A 26,594-nucleotide genomic window follows, 5' to 3' on the forward strand; every position below is an offset into this window, starting at 1 on the left:
TTTCAGTATGTTAATAATTAGCAAAAAAATCTTATGTTCCCAATTCATCATTTTTAAAGTTTAAACCACGTGATGCAGGCTACAGTGGGTTTCCACCTTTATGCATCAAAACCTTTCACTTTTTCTCTATTGTATGACATACAATAATTATATCTCTACGCTTTCCAGCCTCACTATTATCTTCCACATCAAACCCACAAAGATTCACTCTTTGTCCTGTTTATCTCACTACTCTCATTTCATTTCTCCCTTTCCACCTCTGAACATTTCTGAAGCTCTGCTCTGATTTCTGAAGAGGATTTCATTCCCGTTGTTCATATTGCGTCAGGGCTGGGGTCAACTTCAATCAATTCAGGAAGTTAACAGAAATTCCAATTCCAATTGTCCAAAATGCTTCTCTATGAGAAAACAATGGAGTTAGAATTGGAATTTCAGGTTACTTCACGAATGGACCAAATTGAAGATGGGACTGGCCTCAACCCTGTACAACACTAAACACTCACTAAAGGAGTGAGCCGACATTTTTGTTTTAACACAGCTACGGCTCTCTCACATGTCCTGACAGGGTTGGGGTCAATTTTAATTCAGTTCTGTCAAACCAGGAAGTAACTGTAAATTACAATTTTCCTACATTTGTCTCTATTAGCAAGTTTCCATCCAACCTTTTTATGTGAGTAAAGTTGGTCGGATAAAAAATGTCATGACAGGCCTGATGGAAGCAACACATTTGTCGGTAAACTTTCCAAATGTCAACAAAACAAAATACTCTAGACAAGGCGGGATCTTTTTGTGTCTGTAAAATAAATTATGCATGAAATGGAAATGCTTTTATGCGCAAATATTGATATAATAACCATCATATGGAAGTAAACTTGGAGTCACGCGATGACGTGTTTTGTGGTCCTCCCACTACGACTCAGGAAGCCATGCAGTTTATTAAACTATAGATTAAATAAATGATGATGAACTTCACAGGGTGGTGAAAGAGCACGGTGACGAGCTTGATGCTGCTTTCTAATAAATACAGAGGGTCTTATTCTGGTGACATGATGATTGATGTTTGGCTGCCGTTTGACAAATTAAAATAATCTCGCTCTTTTGTCCATAATAATCTCATTATGTAGACTGGCCAACCCACACCGTATCTGCAAACTGTTGGCTAGAGCACACCTGCCAATACCAGAGTAGGCACATTCACTATATGATGGAAAACATTTGAAAATTATATGGAAACCCATTTAAAACCTCTTAAGGATCGGACCCTGTTTTTAAATTTTCACCTATAATGACATCTAACTGGATGTAGCTCAGTAGAATTATATGGAAACCCATTTAACTTATATTTTTTATTCGGTACATGTGTACGGACTTTTATCCGTAACAAGTCAACTTGATGGAAACTCATCTCTGGTGGGAAAATATGCATATTTTATTGATATAGATTTTAGAATATTCGTATGAAAATCTGTCGCCAATTGGATGGAAACCTGGGTTATGAGACACGTTTTAAAATGTTGAATTTGAATTTAATTTCAAATGGATTGACCCCAACCCATGTGTCCTGCTGCCCTCCCATGCTTGACTTATAACACAACCCCTTCTTTTGTGTTCTGCTGCTCCTTTTGTGTAAACCCTCTCTAACAGGGCTGCCAGGTGAGTATCGAGGACTCTACCTTTAGTTGTTTGTGTCTTCAGATCACATCCGTCTGTCAAAGAGCGATAGAAGTGACATTCATCTTCCCATTTCTGTTGTCTTTTATTTTTCCAGACTTCTTTGTGAGCTAACTGGTGAAAGTGTACCTTCGTTAGTTTATACACAACACCAGATTTCCATAAGCAAGACTTTCACGTAGGACACTATGTAAAGCGTGGCCCTTCTGTTCTGTTCTTCCCCTGAAGTACATAGCAGGAACCTTAACTCTCTCGCCCTCCCTCCCTCCCTCCCTCCCTCCCTCCCTCCCTCCCTCCCTCCCTCCCTCCCTCCCTCCCTCCCTCCCTCCCTCCCTCCCTCCCTCCCTCCCTCCCTCCCTCACACACACACACACACACACACACACACACACACACGCACACAATGTCCATGTTCTGTGTGTATAGGTCCTTGAAGATCATATGGGAGCTTGGCAGTATTAGTTAGTTAAACCTTAGCTTCGTCGGAAGTTCATAAATCAGCTAAAGAGGGGTCGGGACCGGATGTAAATCAGTGAACCCTCGAAACATGTCAAACCAATCAAATGCCTTGTTCCTCCGAGTGCCGTAGGAAGGACTAAACATAACAACAAAACAACCAATGGGGACAAAACATTTTAGCAAGTTTGCAGCACGTTGGTTTTCTAACCATTTTAGAAGGTTCGCAGCACCATTTTAGAACGTTTGCAGTGCTCTGGTTTTCAAACCATTTTAGAATGTTTGCAGCTCGCTTCTCTGTTGTTTCGAGATGAGTTAAAGCTGCAGCAAGAAGGGAGAAATGGTCTTCAATGCTGGCTATATTAATATTTTTGTGGAGGACGTTTCTGAAGTGATAATTGCCTGTAAAAGCTAGCATGAGGGACAAGAAGCAGCTAGCCACAATAAGGTTTGTTTTTTATTAACATTTCTAGCAAAATGTTAATAAAAATAGCATATTATTGACCTAAAAGGTTAGCTGTGTTAGCCCAGTCGCTAGCTTATTCAGGGTCAGTGATATATAGAGCAACCATGTACTGTCTATCTATGGGAACAACTGCAATCATTTTGCAAGCAACATTGCTAAAATGAATTCAATCAATTAAAACGAGCCTCATAAAATGTTAGCTGTAATGCTAATCAACTGTAGTTTAACTGTTAGCTGTAATGCTAATCGCCTGTAGTTTAAATGTTAGCTGTAATGCTAATTTCCTGTAGCCTAAAGGTTAGCTGTAATGCTCATTTCCTGTAGCCTAAAGGTTAGCTGTAATGCTCATCTCCTGTAGCCTGACTGTCATCTCCTTATTGTCATACTGTACCTATATTACAAGGGTTGGATTTGCACTAAACAATTGTATATGCCAGCACTTAAAAGGCATGTACACAATCTGGTATATGGTCTGCCTCATATACATTGTCTAATGTTATAATTTTAAATTGACAACATAGAGCTCAACATGTAACCAATATGTGAGTTGAGCTATTCTCTGCTTCAGATGACCATAAAGCCAGTAATGCCATCGTACTGTAGGCCTATGGCTGCATTGGCGATGCATGTCATATGATAAGCTGCACAATGGATTCACATAGCTGATATACTGAGAGAGAGAGAGTGACAATCAAATAAAACAGATTGGAGATCTTACAAATGTTCATTTTAGAATACAACACAGAAACACAGACACATTAGAGACAGATCCCCGTGCCCCTCTTTATTGCAGGATTGTGATATGTGATTAATCAACATTGACACTAGTTCATTTTGAATAATAGTTTTAACAATTAAAACAAGTTTAAACACTTCACTTCAAAGAACTGACACTTCATCACTTTCATCAACATTTACAAATAACATAACTGGCATGTAAAGATTAGACATGTTAGTGTAAACAACAATATATAACTGGTATGTAAAGATTAGACATGTTTGTGTAAACAACAATAGATAACTGGCATGTAAAGATTAGACATGTTAGTGTAAACAACAATAGGAAACTGGTATGTAAAGATTAGACATTAGTGTAAACAACAATAGATAACTGGTATGTAAAGATTATACATGTTTGTGTAAACAACAATAGATAACTGGTATGTAAAGATTAGACATGTTAGTGTAAACAACAATAGATAACTGGTATGTAAAGATTAGACATGTTAGTGTAAACAACAATAGATAACTGGTATGTAAAGATTAGACATGTTAGTGTAAACAACAATAGTTAACTGGTATGTAAAGATTAGACATGTTAGTGTAAACAACAGTAGATAACTGGTATGTAAAGATTAGACATGTTTGTGTAAACAACAATAGATAACTGGTATGTAAAGATTAGACATGTTAGTGTAAACAACAATAGATAACTGGTATGTAAAGATTAGACATGTTTGTGTAAACAACAATAGATAACTGGCATGTAAAGATTAGACATGTTAGTGTAAACAACAATAGATAACTGGTATGTAAAGATTAGACATGTTTGTGTAAACAACAATAGATAACTGGCATGTAAAGATTAGACATGTTTGTGTAAACAACAATAGATAACTGGTATGTAAAGATTAGACATGTTAGTGTAAACAACAATAGATAACTGGTATGTAAAGATTAGACATGTTAGTGTAAACAACAATAGATAATTGAGTAGTAACAAGTAGTTTGTTATCAGTAAAGCATCATTTCAGATGAACAAAATAAAACTACATACCAACGGTGGCCAACGTTGTTCCACTGATCCCTGATCTACTGGCTGAGCAGATTTATATTCCAGCCCAGCAATAAGCACACTTGAATATCAACTTAACTAGATTTGATAAGTTGAATCAGGTGTGTTATTGCTGGGCCGGAACATAACCCTCTTCATCCAGCAGACCTCTAACAGGGTTGAATGACTCCAGTAATAGGTTCATACATTGTGTTTAACTGTGTTTTTGCAAACAACATTTGCTAACATACTGTAGGTAAGCCTAGACATATAACCCAAGGCATATACGACATACCCTTAGTCTCTTGTGCCATTCATTGGGACCTCTCTCTTCATCTGCAAACAGGCTTTCATAGCTTTCCGTATCTGAGGACAGAAAACATACTCAAATTAGACAGCACTGTTAGATAAAAAAGCCACTCTAAAATGATTCTGTTCGCCAGAAAATAGAATGTTAATTTTCTACCATCACCCTGGTCTCCCAGCCTGTAAACTCGCTAACTCGCTAACCACTGCTCGAATAGGGTTGGAACGTTACAATGTCAGTGTGTTGCTCTTTCCCGAAGTCTGGATCTCGTTCATTTCACTCATCGTTCAGTGTTTGTTCTGTCTGCACGCTTCACACCAGAAATACAAGCTTTGTCAATATTGCATTCATGCTAAAATGTCCCTAATGCAGGTGTCATTATCTACTGTAGGAACCTACTGTGTTTTTATTGATTTCAAATCTGTGTGTGTGTGTGTGTGTGTGTGTGTGTGTAAGTAAGCATGTGGGTTGTGTATGTTGATATGCGTATGAGCAAGTGTGTGTGATTGTGTGTCTGTCCGTCCGTGTCTGCGTGTGCGTGTGTGTGTGTATGGCTTGGCTTTTTTCCGTATGAGAATGTGTATGAGCAAATGTGTTAGTGTCTGTGTGTGAAGTACCAGGAATACAATCTAATCTATATCCTCCCTCCTCCCCCTACTCTCTCTTTCTTTCTCTCTCGCTCTCTCTCTGCTTTCTCTCTGCTTTCTCTCTCTCTCTCCTTTCTCTCTCTCTGCTTTCTCTCTCTCTGATTTCTCTCTCTCTGATTTCTCTCTCTCTCCTCTCTATCCTCCCCCCTTCCCCTCCTCTCACTCTCTCTCTCTCTCTCTTTCTCTCTCCTTTCGCTTTCTCTCTCTCCTCTCTCTCTCTCTCTCTCTCTCTCTTTCTCTCTCTCTCCTTTCGCTTTCTCTCTCTCCTCTCTCCTTTCTCTCTCTTTCGCTCTCTCTCTCTGCTTTCTCTCTGCTTTCTCTCTATCTCTCTCTCCTTTCTCTCTCTGCTTTCTCTCTCTCTCTGATTTCTCTCACTCTCTCTCTCCTCTCTATCCTCCCTCCTTCCCCTCCTCTCACTCTCTCTCTCTCTCTCTCTCTCTCTCCTCTCTCGCTTTCTCTCTCTCCTCTCTCCTTTCTCTCTCTCTCTCTCTCTCTCTCTCTCTCTCTCTCTCTCTCTCTCTCTCTCTCTCCCCTCTCTCTGTCTCTCTCTCCTCTCTATATCCTCCCTCCTTCCAACTCATCTCTATCTTCTCTCTGTCCTCTCTCCTCTCTCTCTCTCCTCTCTGTCCTCTCTCCTCTCTCTCTCTCCTCTCTGTCCTCTCTCCTCTCTCTCCTCCCCCCCTCCTTCCAGACGATGAGCAGAAGGATAAGTCTCTGTCTCACCACACCATCCAGCAGCTGGTCGTAGAGAAGGACCAGGCTCTTTCAGACCTCAACTCAGTAGAGAAGAGTCTGGCTGAACTGTTCAGACGATACGAGAAGCTGAAGGATGTCCTCGAGGGCTACCGTAAGGTGGGTACACACATGAACACACAAAGACGAACACACACCTACACACAGACACATGGACAGACACACACAAACACCAACCAACCTTACTACCGCACACACTGCTAATGGCTGTAAATCAATGTCGATGATAACGTTGTCTGCTTACTGTATACCTTCTAGTGATTTAGTAGATGCTTTTATCTAGAATTACTTCCAATATGTGCATTCAACAGAATTAGACCAATCACAAAACAGGATCTTTGCAAGTGAAAACTTTTTTTCTCTCCCTACCTGTCTCTCCAACAGAATGAGGAGGTGTTGAAGAAGTGTGCTCAGGAGTACCTGTCCAGGGTCCGTAAGGAGGAACAACGTTACCAGGCCCTGAAGATCCATGCCGAGGAGAAACTAGACAAGTGAGTGCACCTCACACTCTCTGGTTGTGCTCATTGTGACATTCAAAGCATGTTAGAACTCATACATATTCAACCAAGTCAAGTCTTCATTTATAGTGGATTATCATATGGTCTCAATACACTAAATTAAATCAAAACAGAAAGATATAGACAACCACAGATATTATAGAATCTTAACCAGCCAACTGTACACAGATATTATTGAATCTCAACCAGCCTACTGTACACAGATATTATAGAATCTCAACCAGCCAACTGAACACAGATATTATTGAATCTCAACCAGCCTACTGTACACAGATATTATAGAATCTCAACCAGCCTACTGTACACAGATATTATAGAATGTCAACCAGCCAACTGTACACAGATATTATAGAATCTCAACCAGCCTACTGTACACAGATATAATAGAATCTCAACCAGCCTACTGTACACTGATATTATAGAATCTCAACCAGCCTACTGCACACAGTTAATAGAGTATCTCAACCAGCCTACTGTACACAGATATTATAGAATCTCAACCAGCCTACTACATACAGTTAATATAGAATCTCAACCAGCCTACTGTACACAGATATTATAGAATCTCAACCAGCCTACTGTACACAGATATTATAGAATCTCAACCAGCCAACTGTACACAGATATTATAGAATCTCAACCAGCCAACTGTACACAGTTAATAAAGAATCTCAACCAGCCTACTGTACACAGTTCATATAGAATCTCAACCAGCCTAATGTACACAGATATTATAGAATCTCAACCAGCCAACTGTACACAGTTAATAAAGAATCTCAACCAGCCTACTGTACACAGTTCATATAGAATCTCAACCAGCCTAATGTACACAGATATTATAGAATCTCAACCAGCCTACTGTACACAGTTCATATAGAATCTCAACCAGCCAACTGTACACAGATATTATAGAATCTCAACCAGCCAAATGTACACAGATATTATAGAATGTCAACCAGCCTACTGTACACAGATATTATAGAATCTCAACCAGCCAACTGTACACAGATATTATAGAATCTCAACCAGCCAACTGTACACAGATATTATAGAATCTCAACCAGCCAACTGTACACAGATATTATAGAATGTCAACCAGCCTACTGTACACAGATATTATAGAATCTCAACCAGCCTACTGTACACAGATATTATAGAATCTCAACCAGCCAACTGTACACAGATATTATAGAATCTCAACCAGCCAACTGTACACAGATATTATAGAATCTCAACCAGCCAACTGTACACAGTTCATATAGAATGTCAACCAGCCTACTGTACACAGTTCATATAGAATCTCAACCAGCCTACTGTACACAGATATTATAGAATCTCAACCAGTCTACTGTACACAGATATTATAGAATCTCAACCAGCCTACTGTACACAGATATTATAGAATGTCAACCAGTCTACTGTACACAGTTCATATAGAATCTCAACCAGCCTACTGTAAACAGATATTATAGAATCTCAACCAGCCTACTGTACACAGATATTATAGAATGTCAACCAGCCTACTGTACACAGATATTATAGAATCTCAACCAGCCTACTGTACACAGATATTATAGAATGTCAACCAGCCTACTGTACACAGATATTATAGAATCTCAACCAGCCTACATTACACAGATATTATAGAATCTCAACCAGCCTACTGTACACAGATATTATAGAATCTCAACCAGCCTACTGTACACAGATATTATAGAATCTCAACTAGCCTACTGTACACAGTTAATGTAGAATCTCAACCAGCCTACTGTACACAGATATTATAGAATCTCAACCAGCCTACTGCTTACAGTTAATATAGAATCTCAACCAGCCTACTGTACACAGATATTATAGAATCTCAACCAGCCTACTGCTTACAGTTAATATAGAATCTCAACCAGCCTACTGTACACAGATATTATAGAATCTCAACCAGCCAACTGTACACAGATATTATAGAATCTCAACCAGCCTACTGCATACAGTTAATATAGAATCTCAACCAGCCTACTGTACACAGATATTATAGAATCTCAACCAGCCAACTGTACACAAATATTATAGAATCTCAACCAGCCTACTGCACACAGTTAATATAGAATCTCAACCAGCCAACTGTACACAGATATTATTGAATCTCAACCAGCCTACTGTACACAGATATTATAGAATCTCAACCAGCCAACTGAACACAGATATTATTGAATCTCAACCAGCCTACTGTACACAGATATTATAGAATCTCAACCAGCCTACTGTACACAGATATTATAGAATCTCAACCAGCCTACTGTACACAGATATTATAGAATGTCAACCAGCCTACTGTACACAGATATTATAGAATCTCAACCAGCCTACTGTACACTGATATTATAGAATCTCAACCAGCCTACTGTACACTGATATTATAGAATCTCAACCAGCCTACTGCACACAGTTAATAGAGTATCTCAACCAGCCTACTGTACACAGATATTATAGAATGTCAACCAGCCTACTGTACACAGATATTATAGAATCTCAACCAGCCTACTGTACACTGATATTATAGAATCTCAACCAGCCTACTGTACACAGATATTATAGAATCTCAACCAGCCTACTGCACACAGTTAATATAGAATCTCAACCAGCCAACTGTACACAGATATTATAGAATCTCAACCAGCCTACTGTACACAGATATTATAGAATCTCAACCAGCCTACTGTACACAGATATTATAGAATCTCAACCAGCCAACTGTACACAGATATTATAGAATCTCAACCAGCCTACTGTACACAGATATTATAGAATCTCAACCAGCCAACTGTACACAGTTAATAAAGAATCTCAACCAGCCTACTGTACACAGTTCATATAGAATCTCAACCAGCCTAATGTACACAGATATTATAGAATCTCAACCAGCCAACTGTACACAGTTAATAAAGAATCTCAACCAGCCTACTGTACACAGTTCATATAGAATCTCAACCAGCCTAATGTACACAGATATTATAGAATCTCAACCAGCCTACTGTACACAGTTCATATAGAATCTCAACCAGCCAACTGTACACAGATATTATAGAATCTCAACCAGCCAAATGTACACAGATATTATAGAATGTCAACCAGCCTACTGTACACAGATATTATAGAATCTCAACCAGCCAACTGTACACAGATATTATAGAATCTCAACCAGCCTACTGTACACAGATATTATAGAATGTCAACCAGCCAACTGTACACAGATATTATAGAATCTCAACCAGCCTAATGTACACAGATATTATAGAATCTCAACCAGCCAACTGTACACAGATATTATAGAATCTCAACCAGCCAACTGTACACAGATATTATAGAATCTCAACCAGCCTAATGTACACAGATATTATAGAATCTCAACCAGTCTACTGTACACAGATATTATAGAATCTCAACCAGCCTAATGTACACAGATATTATAGAATCTCAACCAGCCAACTGAACACAGATATTATAGAATCTCAACCAGCCAACTGTACACAGATATTATAGAATCTCAACCAGCCAACTGTACACAGATATTATAGAATCTCAACCAGCCAACTGTACACAGATATTATAGAATGTCAACCAGCCTACTGTACACAGATATTATAGAATCTCAACCAGTCTACTGTACACAGATATTATAGAATCTCAACCAGCCTACTGTACACAGTTCATATAGAATCTCAACCAGCCTACTGTACACAGATATTATAGAATCTCAACCAGCCTAATGTACACAGATATTATAGAATCTCAACCAGCCTACTGTACACAGATATTATAGAATCTCAACCAGCCTACTGTACACAGATATTATAGAATCTCAACCAGCCTACTGTACACAGATATTATAGAATGTCAACCAGCCTACTGTACACAGATATTATAGAATCTCAACCAGCCAACTGTACACAGATATTATAGAATCTCAACCAGCCTACTGTACACAGATATTATAGAATCTCAACCAGCCAACTGTACACAGATATTATAGAATGTCAACCAGCCTACTGTACACAGATATTATAGAATCTCAACCAGCCTACATTACACAGATATTATAGAATCTCAACCAGCCTACTGCACACAGTTAATATAGAATCTCAACCAGCCTACTGTACACAGATATTATAGAATCTCAACCAGCCAACTGTACACAGATATTATAGAATCTCAACCAGCCTACTGCATACAGTTAATATAGAATCTCAACCAGCCTACTGTACACAGATATTATAGAATCTCAACCAGCCTACTGTACACAGATATTATAGAATCTCAACTAGCCTACTGTACACAGTTAATGTAGAATCTCAACCAGCCTACTGTACACAGATATTATAGAATCTCAACCAGCCTACTGTACACAGATATTATAGAATCTCAACCAGCCTACTGCTTACAGTTAATATAGAATCTCAACCAGCCTACTGTACACAGATATTATAGAATCTCAACCAGCCAACTGTACACAGATATTATAGAATCTCAACCAGCCTACTGTACACAGATATTATAGAATCTCAACCAGCCTACTGTACACAGATATTATAGAATCTCAACCAGCCTACTGTACACAGATATTATAGAATCTCAACCAGCCTACTGCATACAGTTAATATAGAATCTCAACCAGCCTACTGTACACAGATATTATAGAATCTCAACCAGCCTACTGCATACAGTTAATATAGAATCTCAACCAGCCTACTGTACACAGATATTATAGAATCTCAACCAGCCAACTGTACACAAATATTATAGAATCTCAACCAGCCTACTGCACACAGTTAATATAGAATCTCAACCAGCCTACTGTACACAGATATTATAGAATCTCAACCAGTCTACTGTACACAGATATTATAGAATCTCAACCAGCCTACTGTACACAGTTCATATAGAATCTCAACCAGCCTACTGTACACAGATATTGTAGAATCTCAACCAGCCTACTGCACACAGTTAATATAGAATCTCAACCAGTCTACTGTACACAGATATTATAGAATCTCAACCAGCCAACTGTACACAGATATTATAGAATCTCAACCAGCCAACTGTACACAGTTCATATAGAATCTCAACCAGCCAAATGTACACAGATATTATAGAATCTCAACCAGCCTACTGCACACAGTTAATATAGAATCTCAACCAGCCTACTGTACACAGATATTATAGAATCTCAACCAGCCTACTGTACACAGATATTATAGAATCTCAACCAGCCAACTGTACACAGATATTATAGAATGTCAACCAGCCTACTGTACACAGATATTATAGAATCTCAACCAGCCTACTGTACACAGATATTATAGAATGTCAACAAGCCTACTGTACACAGATATTATAGAATCTCAACCAGCCAACTGTACACAGTTAATATAGAATCTCAACCAGCCTACTGTGCACAGTTCATATAGAATCTCAACCAGCCTACTGCACACAGTTAATATAGAATCTCAACCAGCCTACTGTACACAGATATTATAGAATCTCAACCAGCCTACTGTACACAGTTCATATAGAATCTCAACCAGCCTACTGTACACAGATATTATAGAATCTCAACCAGACTACTGCACACAGTTAATATAGAATCTCAACCAGCCTACTGTACACAGATATTATAGAATCTCAACCAGCCTACTGTACACAGATATTATAGAATCTCAACCAGCCTACTGTACACAGATATTATAACAATATAATTATATAACTGCGATCCAGTTCCTTGTTGTTGATAGAGGTGATCAGATGAGCACCTGTATGTTCTGACCACCATGACACTAACATCCTGTATGTTCTGACCACCATGACACTAACATCCTGTATGTTCTGACCACCATGACACTAACATCCTGTATGTTCTGACCACCATGACACTAACATCCTGTATGTTCTGACCACCATGACACTAACATCCTGTATGTTCTGACCACCATGACACTAACATCCTGTATGTTCTGACCACCATGACACTAACATCCTGTATGTTCTGACCACCATGACACTAACATCCTCTATGTTCTGACCACCATGACACTAATATCCTGTTTGTGTATCTCAGGGCGAACTCTGACATCGCCCAGGTGAGGATGAAGTCCCGTCAGGAGACAGCAGCGTACCAGGCCTCTCTCAGGAAGGAGACCATGAAAGTGGACTCACTGGAGAGAACTCTTGAGCAGAAGGTACTGATCTTGGATCAGTTTGGCCTTTTATATCACAATGGATAAGATTTCATGGACGGGGGGGACCATGAAGCCCTAGATAAGCATGCTTTGTCAATATAAACCCCAGGATGCACGCATTATATGTGACGGACACAGAATTCAAACTGAGGTCTCTTGTTAGCCCACACGTCTTCAGGATGTTGCATTATACAGATGACATATCTTCATTTGATCACCCTGTTGCAGGAGAACGTTACTGCAGTTTAGGAAATGGAAAACGTGATGTGTATTTGAGGTTTAAAAAGGCTTCTGAGTAATTTCCACTTTGAGATTTCACACTTAATTTTCCCTTGCGAAAAAGGTATCAAGCCCTACAAAAACATTATAATCCACATAATAATTCACGTTTCCTGTTGTTGCAGGAATAATTTCCAGTTGTAGCAAACTGGCTCATATTAAGATCCTACATCTGTATGTGACAGAATGGATTAGAAGCCAGGTGTCATGCATGCCAATAGACTGTGTTAGCCCTTTGAGCAAAAACCTAGGCAAGATGGAAGTCTGCAGACCTACTAAACATGACAGACTGTAATGGAAACCAGTTGTGCCACTCTTTTTTGTCTTAACTTATTCATTTTGCCTAAAATATCATTAAGTGTTAAGTCACTATTTTGTCATTTGAATAATGATTTAAGTCTGAGTCACTGGGTCCACAACCTAAATGAATGGTTAACTGTCCGGGTCCGTAAGTAGGCTTGTTTTAGAACGGCGCGTTATATGCTTTATGAATTTAAAATGCGACCCGACACAATGCACGATTTGGAAAGAAAAACACATAGCGGTGGTAATATGGGTTGTATCTTTTAAACGGTAAGGGAATCGCGCCGTTTTCCTCTGAGGAAAAAAAGGATACTTGGCTACTTAGGCAACAGAACCTGGCTATGAAATGCTGTGGGGAAAGTGGGAGGATCGATACTACAAATTCAAAGACAGCCTACTCTTCTATACTCCAGGGAGAGAAAAACATCTAGACTGTTGTTTTACTATTAAAATTGTTTTTAATTTCCTGTAGCAGCGTGTGTTCGTTTAAAAAAAATGTTTTACCCCTTTTTCGTGGTATCCAATTGGTAGTTACAGTTTAAGCATTTCTCTAAGGCTGGCCATGCTTTCCTCCTGGCTACCCCAACCCCGGCCAACAGCTCCGCACCCCTCGCAGCTACTGCACGAGCCTCCCCAGCTTCTCCTTCACCCAAATCCAGATAGCAGATGTTCTGAAAGAGCTGCAAAACCTGGACCCGTCAAATCAGCCGGGCTAGACAATCTGGACCCTCTCTTTCTAAAATTACCAGCCGCCATTATTGCAACCCCTATTACCAGTCTGTTCAAATTCTCTTTCATTTCGTCTGAGATTCACAAAGATTGGAAAGCTTCCGCGGTCATCCCCCTCTTCAAAGGGGGTGACACTCTAGACCCAAACTGTTACAGACCTATATCCATCCTGCCCTGCCTTTCTAAAGTCTTTGAAAGCCAAGTTAATAAACAGAGCACTGACCATTTCGAATCCCACCGTACCTTTTCCGCTGTGCAATCCAGTTTCCGAGCTGGTCACGGGTGCACCTCAGCCACGCTCAAGGTACTAAACGATATCATAACCGCCATCGATAAAAGACAGTACTGTGCAGCCGTCTTCATCGACCTGGCCAAGGCTTTCGACTCTGTTAATCACCATATTCTTATTGGCAGACTCAATAGCCTTGGTTTCTCAAATGACTGCCTCGCCTGGTTCACCAACTACTTCGCAGATAGAGTTCAGTGTGTAAAATGAGAGGGCCTGTTGTCCGGACCTCTGGCAGTCTCTATGGGGGTACCACAGGGTTCAATTCTCAGGCCGACTCTTTTCTCTGTATATATCAACGATGTCGCTCTTGCTGCAGGTGATTCCCTGATCCACCTCGACGCAGACGACACCATTCTGTATACATCTGGCCCTTCTTTGGACACTGTGTTAACTTTAACTAACCTCAAAATGAGCTTCAATGCCATACAACACTCCTTCCGTGGCCTCCAACTGCTCTTATTTTTTTAATTTACCTTTATTTAACTAGGCAAGTCAGTTAAGAACAAATTCTTATTTTCAATGACGGCATAGGAACAGTGAGTTAACTGCCTTGTTCAGGGGCAGAACGACAGATGTGTTCCTTGTCAGCTCGGGGATTCAATCTTGCAACCTTTCGGTTAGTAGTCCAACACTCTAACCACTAGGCTACGCTGCCGCCCTCTTAAACGCTAGCCAAACCAAATGCATGCTCTTCAACCGTTCACTGCCCGCACCCGCCTGCCCGCCCAGCATCACTACTCTGGACGGTTCTGACTTAGAATACGTGGACAACTACAAATACCTAGGTGTCTGGCTAGACTGTAAACTCTCCTTCCAGACTCACATCAATCATCTCCAATCCAAAGTGAAATCTCGAATTGGCTTCCTATTTCGCAACAAAGCATCCTTCACTCATGCTGCCAAACATACCCTCGTAAAACTGACCATCCTACCAATCCTCGACTTCGGCGATGTCATTTACAAAATAGCTTCCAATACCCTACTCAACAAGCTGGATGCAGTCTATCACAGTGCCATCCGTTTTGTCACCAAAGCCCCATATACTACCCACCACTGCGACCTGTACGCTCTCGTTGGCTGGCCTTCGCTTCATAATCGTCGCCAAACACATTGGCTCCAGGTCATCTACAAGACCCTGCTAGGTAAAGTCCCCCCTTATCTCCGCTCAGTGGTCACCATAGCAGCACCCACCTGTAGCACGCGCTCCAGCAGGTATATCTCTCTGGTCACCCCTAAAGCCAACTCCTCCTTTGGTCGTCTCTCCTTCCAGTTCTCTGCTGCCAATGACTGGAACGAACTACAAAAATCTCTAAAACTGGAAACACTTATCTCCCTCACTAGCTTTAAGCACCAGCTGTCAGAGCAGCTCACAGATCACTGCACCTGTACATAGCCCATCTATAATTTTGCCCAAACTACTACCTCTTCCCCTACTGTATTTATTTATTTTATTTATTTTGCTCCTTTGCACCATATTATTTATATTTTATCTCTGAACTTTCTTCAAACTACAAATCTACCATTCCAGTGTTTTTCTTGCTATATTGTATTTACTTTGCCACCATGGCATTTTTTTGCCTTTACCTCCCTTATCTCACATCATTTGCTCACATTGTATATAATCTTATTTTATTTTTTATTTTTTATTTTATTTTTTTTTTATTTTTTCTACTGCATCATTGATTGTATGTTGTTTTACTCCATGTGTAACTCTGTGTTTTTGTATGTTGTCGAACTGCTTTGCTTTATCTTGGCCAGGTCGCAATTGTAAATGAGAACTTGTTCTCAACTTGCCTACCTGGTTAAATAAAGGTGAAATAAATAAATAAATAAAATCACTTACCACTGAAAAATTGTTGCTTGACGAACATTTTTGTCACTATTTTTGTTGACGAATTTAACACAGAATTACTTTAACCTGGTTTTGTCTCTCTTCCTTAAAGAACAAAGAGATCGAAGAACTGACCAAGATCTGTGACGAGCTGATCGCCAAGATGGGAAAGAGCTAGCAACGCTGAACACGTCCAGCCCATGTCTCCAGGGCCTGAGGGGAAGGAGTGGTAGAAGAATAGAAGAAAGATAAAGAGAGAAGACGTGGTTTTCTCTTTTACGTCCAAACCTTGACTTGGACTGATGGGCAGCTGAACAGATGGACAGTTGAAGCCAAAGTGGTCTCTGGATGTAATACACTACTGACTGACTATGTACATGTATCTACTGGCAACAGCACCCCCAGAGTATTGGAGGGTCAATGGGTTTCACCCAGTACATTTTGATGTGCCGATGTGTACCACATGTCCTGTATCAGGGATCCGGTGAACGAGTGTTTAGAAATGTGCTCTATATCATAAATGAGAGAGAGTGTGGGGTATGTGTGTGTGTGTGTGTGTGTGTGGTGTGTGGTGTGTGGTGGGTGTGGGTGGGTGTGTGGTGTGTACAAGTGTACAACTCAGTCTCATGAGCTTACATGTAAATCATGAGACTGTGTTGGAGTTCATATGTACACATTTACAGTTTGTATACATGTTGTGGTGTGTTTGTGGTGTGTGTGGTGCGAGTGTGAAAGCGTGTGCGTGATAGAGAGAAAGGTGAGTGCATTGATTGATTGAAGATAGACTGATATGCGATGTGGTTGCCATGACAGCAAACGATGGGGAAATACTGTTCTCTCTTCCAACTCCTGCTGTGTCTTCAATCCTCAACACTAGAGAGTGAAACACAGATGAAAAGAAAACCATATATATATATATATATATATATATATAGAATAAATCAATGAATCGTTCAGTTAATAAGAAATATACTTGATCACAGAGAACTGCATGTGGAAGTAGCAAAATATAAACGTCCTTTTTTTTGTAAGTAGGAAGTTGTGCTGATGATTATAATAGAGATATATCTGCATTTTGATACAATATTGTGTTTAAATGGCTTCCCTTGATCGTGTTATCGTGCAGATACTTTGTGAGGCGTAATTTATGTCATATTTTTTCTTGAAGAAAAAAAAAACGTGTGATGGGATTTTATTTTTTTTATTTTATTTTAATATTAATGACGATGAACAGTAATTGTTCCTGTAACAATCAGGTGTTGGTACTGAGGGTAGGTAAGTAATTACATTTTGGATCTCTATGTCACAGGCCTGTTATAATTGATGTGTTCACAAGGTGGAAGCAATTGAAAAAAGAGCTCTGCACTGCTACTCGTCTGGGTTCAAATGTTGAGTGTTTGTTCTGGCCTAGAGTGCCAAATGGGTGGAGTTTGCAGTTTTGGGACTATTTTATTAATCTGTTAAAACCTGGCGAGATCAATCAAGCACAGATAAAGTAATTGAATTGATTTCTAATAGTATTTGAACCCAGGTCTGCACAGCTATAGTGTACAGCATCTGAAACGTGAAATAAAGGATGACAATAGAAACATGGGATGTGGCTTCTTTGAAAAAACAAACAAACAACAAACACCTTCAAGTGATTAGGCCAGCGTTTCCCAACCTAGGGGTCGCAACACCATGTGGGGGTCGCCTGATTTGAAAATGGAGTCCCAGGAGAAAAATGAAAATTGCACACACACCACACACACACACACACACACACACACACACACACACACACACACACACACACACACACACACACACACACACACACACACACACACACACACACACACACACACACACACACACACACACACACACACACACACCTAGGATTCTCAGTGCTGTGGGAATGACAGAAACGGTCCCTGTGTGTACAGTGTGTCATGTTTATTTCAGGACACCTCTGTTCATTTTTTAACTTTTGTGGTGTGCATATGCCTTCACACTCAACAGAGTGAATTTAACACTTACAAAAGTGTTGAAATGTTAACATTTAAAAAGTGTTTCTGTAACCCTATACAGAGTAGAAAATCAACACTGGCTGTGTGAAATTCACAATACGCTGGAGTGAACTAATTAGTAATTCACTCTACTCTGAAGTGAAATATAAAATGCACTCACTCTACAGTGGAGTAAAATGTAATTAAACGGTGTGATATATTTCCCCGGGTGTCTTTTCTTTTTGAGTGAATAGTAGAGATACCACCCATGACTGTATTTGTAGAGATACCACCCATGACTGTATTTGTAGAGATACCACCCATGACTGTATTTGTAGAGATACCACCCATGACTGTATTTGTAGAGATACCACCCATGACTGTATTTGTAGAGATATCACCCATTACTGTATTTGTAGAGATACCACCCATTACTGTATTTGTAGAGATACCACCCATGACTGTATTTGTAGAGATACCACCCATGACTGTATTTGTAGAGATACCACCCATGACTGTATTTGTAGAGATACCACCCATGACTGTATTTGTAGAGATACCACCCATGACTGTATTTGTAGAGATACCACCCATGACTGTATTTGTAGAGATACCACCCATTACTGTATTTGTAGAGATACCACCCATTACTGTATTTGTAGAGAAACCACCTATGACTGTATTAGTTAGTGATGGAGACATGGTTGTTGAATTAGTTCCATCAAAAGGCCTGTGGCTTTCACCAAGGGCCCTGGCGCCTAGCCGAAACAAAGGAGTGTACTCGCATACTCCCTTAAAAGACCTTTGCTTGATTAAATAGTACCGTTTGTCCATTTTGAGACGCTGTAGCCAGAATACACTATCTTAGAATTAATCTAAGATAACGTTTTTGCTGAAGTAATCTTAGTCGCAGAATTTTACATCTAAGATGTTTGTTGCAGTACCTTTCAATTAAAAAATGTGCATGAAAATGGGTTATCTCTCGTTGAATGACAACAAAGCCTTATTAAAGAATCCCTACTGTTGACTATTCAACTATGAAAGGGCGTAGACTTCGGCTCCAAACTTCAGCTTGTCTCCAGAATTTTTGTGTGGTGCCTGAAAAGCCGAAAAAACCCTCACCGAAGTCCAAAGCAAACAAAAAAAGTCACAAAAAGTAATCGTAATATATGCACAAAGTCTTCGGCTGTGAAGCATGCGGACGCCTTTCCAAAATGACGCCTTTCCTAAACACTTCTTAGTAGTTGGTATTCAGACTTACCTTATGAAGGTGCGTAACGGACTTTGCAGGTGTGGTTCCCTTGTGCACGCTGAATAAGTGTAATTCAACCGCTGAAAACCCTCCCACTTTTCAGTACATTTAACATAAGCCATCCCTTTAAATACGGTTTACCTTTAAATAGAATTTTAATGACAGACTAGAATACATCAAGAGAACGGATTCTGAAAATAGTGATCAATGAAAGAATGCCATTTACCAACTGGTAGATTTAAAATATCATGACAGAGGACAAAAATGTAAGAGGAATGGAATGATGCAAAATGTAGGTTACAAACTGAAGGAAACTAACACTACAGTAACAGTTATAAATGTAGGCTACAAACTGAAGGAAACTAACACTACAGTTATAAATGTAGGATACAAACGGAAGGAAACTAACACTACAGTTATAAATATAGGCTACAAACTGAATGAAACTAACACTACAGTTATAAATGTAGGATACAAACTGAAGGAAACTACAGTAACAGTTATAAATGTAGGTTACAAACTGAAGGAAACTAACTCTACAGTAACAGTTATAAATGTAGGCTACAAACTGAAGGAAACTACAGTAACAGTTATAAATGTAGGCTACAAACTGAAGGAAACTACAGTAACAGTTATAAATGTAGGCTACAAACTGAAGGAAACTAACACTACAGTTATAAATGTAGGATACAAACGGAAGGAAACTAACACTACAGTTATAAATATAGGCTACAAACTGAATGAAACTAACACTACAGTTATAAATGTAGGATACAAACTGAAGGAAAATACAGTAACAGTTATAAATGTAGGTTACAAACTGAAGGAAACTAACTCTACAGTAACAGTTATAAATGTAGGCTACAAACTGAAGGAAACTACAGTAACAGTTATAAATGTAGGTTACAAACTGAAGGAAACTAACACTACAGTTATAAATGTAGGATACAAACTGAAGGAAACTACAGTAACAGTTATAAATGTAGGCTACAAACTGAAGGAAACTACAGTAACAGTTATAAATGTAGGCTACAAACTGAATGAAACTAACACTACAGTTATAAATGTAGGATACAAACTGAAGGAAACTACAGTAACAGTTATAAATGTAGGTTACAAACTGAAGGAAACTAACTCTACAGTAACAGTTATAAATGTAGGCTACAAACTGAAGGAAACTACAGTAACAGTTATAAATGTAGGTTACAAACTGAAGGAAACTAACACTACAGTTATAAATGTAGGATACAAACTGAAGGAAACTACAGTAACAGTTATAAATGTAGGTTACAAACTGAAGGAAACTAACACTACAGTTATAAATGTAGGATACAAACTGAAGGAAACTACAGTAACAGTTATAAATGTAGGTTACAAACTGAAGGAAACTAACACTACAGTTATAAATGTAGGATACAAACTGAAGGAAACTACAGTAACAGTTATAAATGTAGGTTACAAACTGAAGGAAACTAACACTACAGTTATAAATGTAGGATACAAACTGAAGGAAACTACAGTAACAGTTATAAATGTAGGATACAAACTGAAGGAAACTACAGTTACAGTTATAAATGTAGGTTACAAACTGAAGGAAACTAACTCTACAGTAACAGTTATAAATGTAGGATACAAACTGAAGGAAACTACAGTAACAGTTATAAATGTAAGATACAAACTGAAGGAAACTACAGTAACAGTTATAAATGTAGGTTACAAACTGAAGGAAACTACAGTAACAGTTATAAATGTAGGATACAAACTGAAGGAAACTACAGCAACAGTTATAAATGTAGGTTACAAACTGAAGGAAACTACAGTAACAGTTATAAATGTAGGATACAAACTGAAGGAAACTACAGTAACAGTTATAAATGTAGGTTACAAACTGAAGGAAACTAACTCTACAGTAACAGTTATAAATGTAGGATACAAACTGAAGGAAACTACAGTAACAGTTATAAATGTAGGTTACAAACTGAAGGAAACTAACACTACAGTTATAAATGTAGGATACAAACTGAAGGAAACTACAGTAACAGTTATAAATGTAGGATACAAACTGAAGGAAACTACAGTTACAGTTATAAATGTAGGTTACAAACTGAAGGAAACTAACTCTACAGTAACAGTTATAAATGTAGGATACAAACTGAAGGAAACTACAGTAACAGTTATAAATGTAGGATACAAACTGAAGGAAACTACAGTAACAGTTATAAATGTAGGATACAAACTGAAGGAAACTACAGTAACAGTTATAAATGTAGGATACAAACTGAAGGAAACTACAGTAACAGTTATAAATGTAGGTTACAAACTGAAGGAAACTACAGTAACAGTTATAAATGTAGGATACAAACTGAAGGAAACTACAGTAACAGTTATAAATGTAGGTTACAAACTGAAGGAAACTAACTCTACAGTAACAGTTATAAATGTAGGATACAAACTGAAGGAAACTACAGTAACAGTTATAAATGTAGGTTACAAACTGAAGGAAAATAACACTACAGTTATAAATGTAGGTTACAAACTGAAGGAAACTACAGTAACAGTTATAAATGTAGGTTACAAACTGAAGGAAACTACAGTAACAGTTATAAATGTAGGTTACAAACTGAAGGAAACTACAGTAACAGTTATAAATGTAGGTTACAAACTGAAGGAAAATAACACTACAGTTATAAATGTAGGATACAAACTGAAGGAAACTACAGTAACAGTTATAAATGTAGGTTACAAACTGAAGGAAACTACAGTAACAGTTATAAATGTAGGTTACAAACTGAAGGAAAATAACACTACAGTTATAAATGTAGGATACAAACTGAAGGAAACTAACACTACAGTTATAAATGTAGGATACAAACTGAAGGAAACTAACTCTACAGTAACAGTTATAAATGTAGGCTACAAACTGAAGGAAACTACAGTAACAGTTATAAATGTAGGCTACAAACTGAAGGAAACTAACACTACAGTTATAAATGTAGGATACAAACGGAAGGAAACTAACACTACAGTTATAAATATAGGCTACAAACTGAATGAAACTAACACTACAGTTATAAATGTAGGATACAAACTGAAGGAAACTACAGTAACAGTTATAAATGTAGGTTACAAACTGAAGGAAACTAACTCTACAGTAACAGTTATAAATGTAGGCTACAAACTGAAGGAAACTACAGTAACAGTTATAAATGTAGGTTACAAACTGAAGGAAACTAACACTACAGTTATAAATGTAGGATACAAACTGAAGGAAACTACAGTAACAGTTATAAATGTAGGTTACAAACTGAAGGAAACTAACACTACAGTTATAAATGTAGGATACAAACTGAAGGAAACTACAGTAACAGTTATAAATGTAGGTTACAAACTGAAGGAAACTACAGTAACAGTTATAAATGTAGGATACAAACTGAAGGAAACTACAGTAACAGTTATAAATGTAGGTTACAAACTGAAGGAAACTAACTCTACAGTAACAGTTATAAATGTAGGCTACAAACTGAAGGAAACTACAGTAACAGTTATAAATGTAGGTTACAAACTGAAGGAAACTAACTCTACAGTAACAGTTATAAATGTAGAATACAAACTGAAGGAAACTACAGTAACAGTTATAAATGTAGGTTACAAACTGAAGGAAAATAACACTACAGTTATAAATGTAGGTTACAAACTGAAGGAAACTACAGTAACAGTTATAAATGTTGGTTACAAACTGAAGGAAACTACAGTAACAGTTATAAATGTAGGTTACAAACTGAAGGAAAATAACACTACAGTTATAAATGTAGGATACAAACTGAAGGAAACTACAGTAACAGTTATAAATGTAGGCTACAAACTGAAGGAAACTAACAAACTGACAGTTATAAATGTATGTGGGTATTTCTGACAGTGGCTCTCCATAGTGGCTAGTATTTAACCTGTTGGGTCTAGGGGGCAGCATTTGCACGTCTGGATAAAAAAAATGTACCCGATTTAATCTGGTTACTAATCCTACCCAGTAACTAGAATATGCATATACTTATTATATATGGATAGAAAACACTCTAAAGTTTCCAAAACTGTTTGAATGGTGTCTGTGAGTATAACAGAACTCATTTGGCAGGCAAAACCCTGAGACATTTTCTGACAGGAAGTGGATACCTGATGTGTTGTATTGACTTTAAACCTATCCCATTGAAAAACACAGGGGTTTAGGAATATTTTGGCACTTCCTATTGCTTCCACTAGATGTCACCAGCCTTTACAAAGTGTTTTGAGTCTTCTGGAGGGAGATCTGACCGAACAAGAGCCATGGAACGGTGATGTCCCATTAGACACCTGGCGCGCTACTTCATGTTGGGTACCCTCGTTCCAATACGTTATAAAAGACTATGCATTCGTCCACCTTGAATATTATTCATGTTCTGGTTAAAAAAGGCCCTAATGATTTATGCTATACAACGTTTGACATGTTTGAACGAACGGAAATTTTTTCCCCTCGTTCATGACGAGAAGTCCGGCTGGCTTACATCATGTGCTAACGAGACGGAGATTTTTGGACATAAATGATGAGCTTTTTTGAACAAAACTACATTCGTTATGGACCTGTGATACCTGGAAGTGACATCTGATGAAGAGAATCAAAGGTAATGGATTATTTACATAGTATTTTCGATTTTAGATCTCCCCAACATGACGTCTAGTCTGTATCGCAACGCGTATTTTTCTGGGCACAGTGCTCAGATTATTGCAAAGTGTGATTTCCCAGTAAGGTTATTTTTAAATCTGGCAAGTTGATTGCGTTCAAAAGATGTAAATCTATAATTCTTTAAATGACAATATAATATTTTACCAATGTTTTCTAATTTTAATTATTTAATTTGTGACGCTGACTTGACTGCCGGTTATTGGAGGGAAACGATTTCCTCAACATCAATGCCATAGTAAAACGCTGTTTTTGTATATAAATATCAACTTGATAGAACTAAAAATGCATGCATTGTCTAACATAATGTCCTAGGAGTGTCATCTGATGGAGATTGTAAAAGGTTAGTGCATCATTTTAGCTGGTTTTATGGTTTTGGTGACCCTGTCTTTGACTTGACAAAACATTACACACAACTCTTGTAAATGTACTGTCCTAACATACTCTAAATTTATGCTTTCGCCGTAAAACCTTTTTGAAATCGTAAAACGTGGTTAGATTAAGGAGATGTTTATCTTTCAAATGGTGTAACATAGTTGTATTTTTGAAAAATTTGAATTTTGACATTTATTTGGATTCAAATTTGCCGCTCTTGAAATGCACCTGCTGTTGATGGAGTGCACCACGGGTGGCACGCTAGCGTCCCACCTAGCCCCAAGAGGTTTTTAACAAGATACACATTTTAAAATAAAAATGGAGAAAAGCGCGGGTATTTTAAATCACATACATCAACTAGGCAGGCTCAGTCCTACAGAAGCCTGTAGCTTTCCTCCACACCAATTATTAGGGTACACAATAGAAATTCTGTCATGTTGATATGATTTTTAGTTTGCATCCATATGGCTGGTTTCACATTTGTCTCCAGGGATTATAAGAAGAAAAAAACTTCTAAAACAATTGCCATGTCTATTTACAATCCCCTTATCCAAACAGATTTCTCATTTACCTAGCTCTTATCAATAGCTCTTATCAATAACTCTTATCCATGTAGAAATGGCAGTGCATGGAGAATTATGTTATTTCTATCTGAAAAAAAGAAAGTACAGGCTTTTTCCTCTTGGAAACGGCAGGTTCGCTCGACATTATTATTGGTTTGGCGCATAAAAGGCGTTAGAATTATGAGGGAATTAAGTCAAGGTCAGAATAAAGCGTATCTGCGGACAACCACCCGCCACACCTTCACCTCTTTGATCTCTACCCCGAATGAATAGCTGGTGAATAGCATGTTATTCTCATGATTAAGTTCAAGTTCAGAATACGTATAGAGAGTAAAGTACATAAAAAGGAAATTACGTTCCATTTAACTCAGGTTGGAAGTTCCTAGGCGAATGTTATTTAATAAAATTAAACTCTTTGAAAAATATACATTACGTATATCATAAGGCCTTACTTTGATGGCCTAGTTTGATACTAACTCAGTTAGGAAACTCCTGGTTTACAGGACAAATCAGGCCTGCAAGTCACGTTATCCTGGCTTGCAAAGTGATGTGTAATTTCTACTGGAATCCCATAGGAATCCATTCTGAATGACTGTCAGGATAATGGAAATTGATAAAGGAGACTACCTAAACCATTTAAACTGGAGCAACCAGTAACGGAAACTAAATGATTTGATTGGTTTAGAAAAATGTATGTTATTTATCTTTATATAGCATAAGATTAATTAATCAATCAATGTACATGCAAAAATACAGATATTGAAAACAATCCAGAAAAATCTACCTGCAGTAGATAATTCTGAGAAATTCACTCTTAGAAAAAAAGGTGTTATCTAGAACCTAAAAAGGATTCTTTGGCTGTCCCCATAAGAGAACACTTTTAGGTTCCAGGTAGAACCCTTTTGGTTCCAAGTAGAACCATTTTGGGTTCCATGTAGAACCCTTTCCACAAGAGGCTTCTACATGGAACCCAAAAGGGTTCTACATGGAACCCAAAAGGGTGTTACTTGGAACCAAAAAGGGTTCTCCCATGGGGACAGCCAAATAACCCCTTTGGAACCCTTTTTTGTAAGAGTGTGGGACATGGAGGCAGATTCTATGGCTCGTTACCTGAGCCATAGGCCTCCAGTGGAGAAGTCAACCTAGTCGCTACCAGAGCCATAGGCCTCTAGTGGAGAAGCTAACCTAGACGCTACCAGAGCCTAGGCCTCCAGTAGAGAAGCTAACCTAGCTGCTACCAGAGCCATAGGCCTCCAGTGGAGAAGCTAACCTAGCTGCTACCAGAGCCATAGGCCTCCAGTGGAGAAGCTAACCTCTAACCAGTAATCGTTAATCTCCTGGTCCGTGCAGGCAGGATGAGGTATTAGCTCCTTGCTAGCAGAAGAAGACAGGATTAAGATCAGAGGGGTTTAGCAGCAAACAACCTGCTTTTCATTGTGTGATCTCATC

At 38.4% G+C, this 26,594-nt stretch overlaps 1 protein-coding gene across 9 annotated transcripts in view; it reads left to right on the plus strand.

Annotated features, from left to right (window-relative positions):
* The window catches only part of LOC106578818 (uncharacterized), a 217,957-nt gene extending 199,489 nt beyond the window's left edge, over window positions 1-18,468 (plus strand). For all 9 annotated transcript variants that reach the window (XM_082965733.1, XM_082965731.1, XM_082965732.1 and 6 more), the window contains 4 exons: window positions 6,013-6,173; window positions 6,459-6,565; window positions 12,702-12,822; window positions 16,366-18,468. In XM_082965733.1, the coding sequence (XP_082821859.1) occupies window positions 6,013-6,173; window positions 6,459-6,565; window positions 12,702-12,822; window positions 16,366-16,431 (455 nt within the window). In that variant the 3' untranslated portion in view covers window positions 16,432-18,468. The remainder of the gene's footprint in view (window positions 1-6,012; window positions 6,174-6,458; window positions 6,566-12,701; window positions 12,823-16,365) is intronic.
* Window positions 18,469-26,594: the final 8,126 nt, after the last annotated feature.

The sequence above is a fragment of the Salmo salar genome, chromosome 19 (genome assembly GCF_965601325.2).
Source record: "Salmo salar chromosome 19, fSalSal1, whole genome shotgun sequence".
Taxonomy (NCBI): domain Eukaryota; kingdom Metazoa; phylum Chordata; class Actinopteri; order Salmoniformes; family Salmonidae; genus Salmo; species Salmo salar.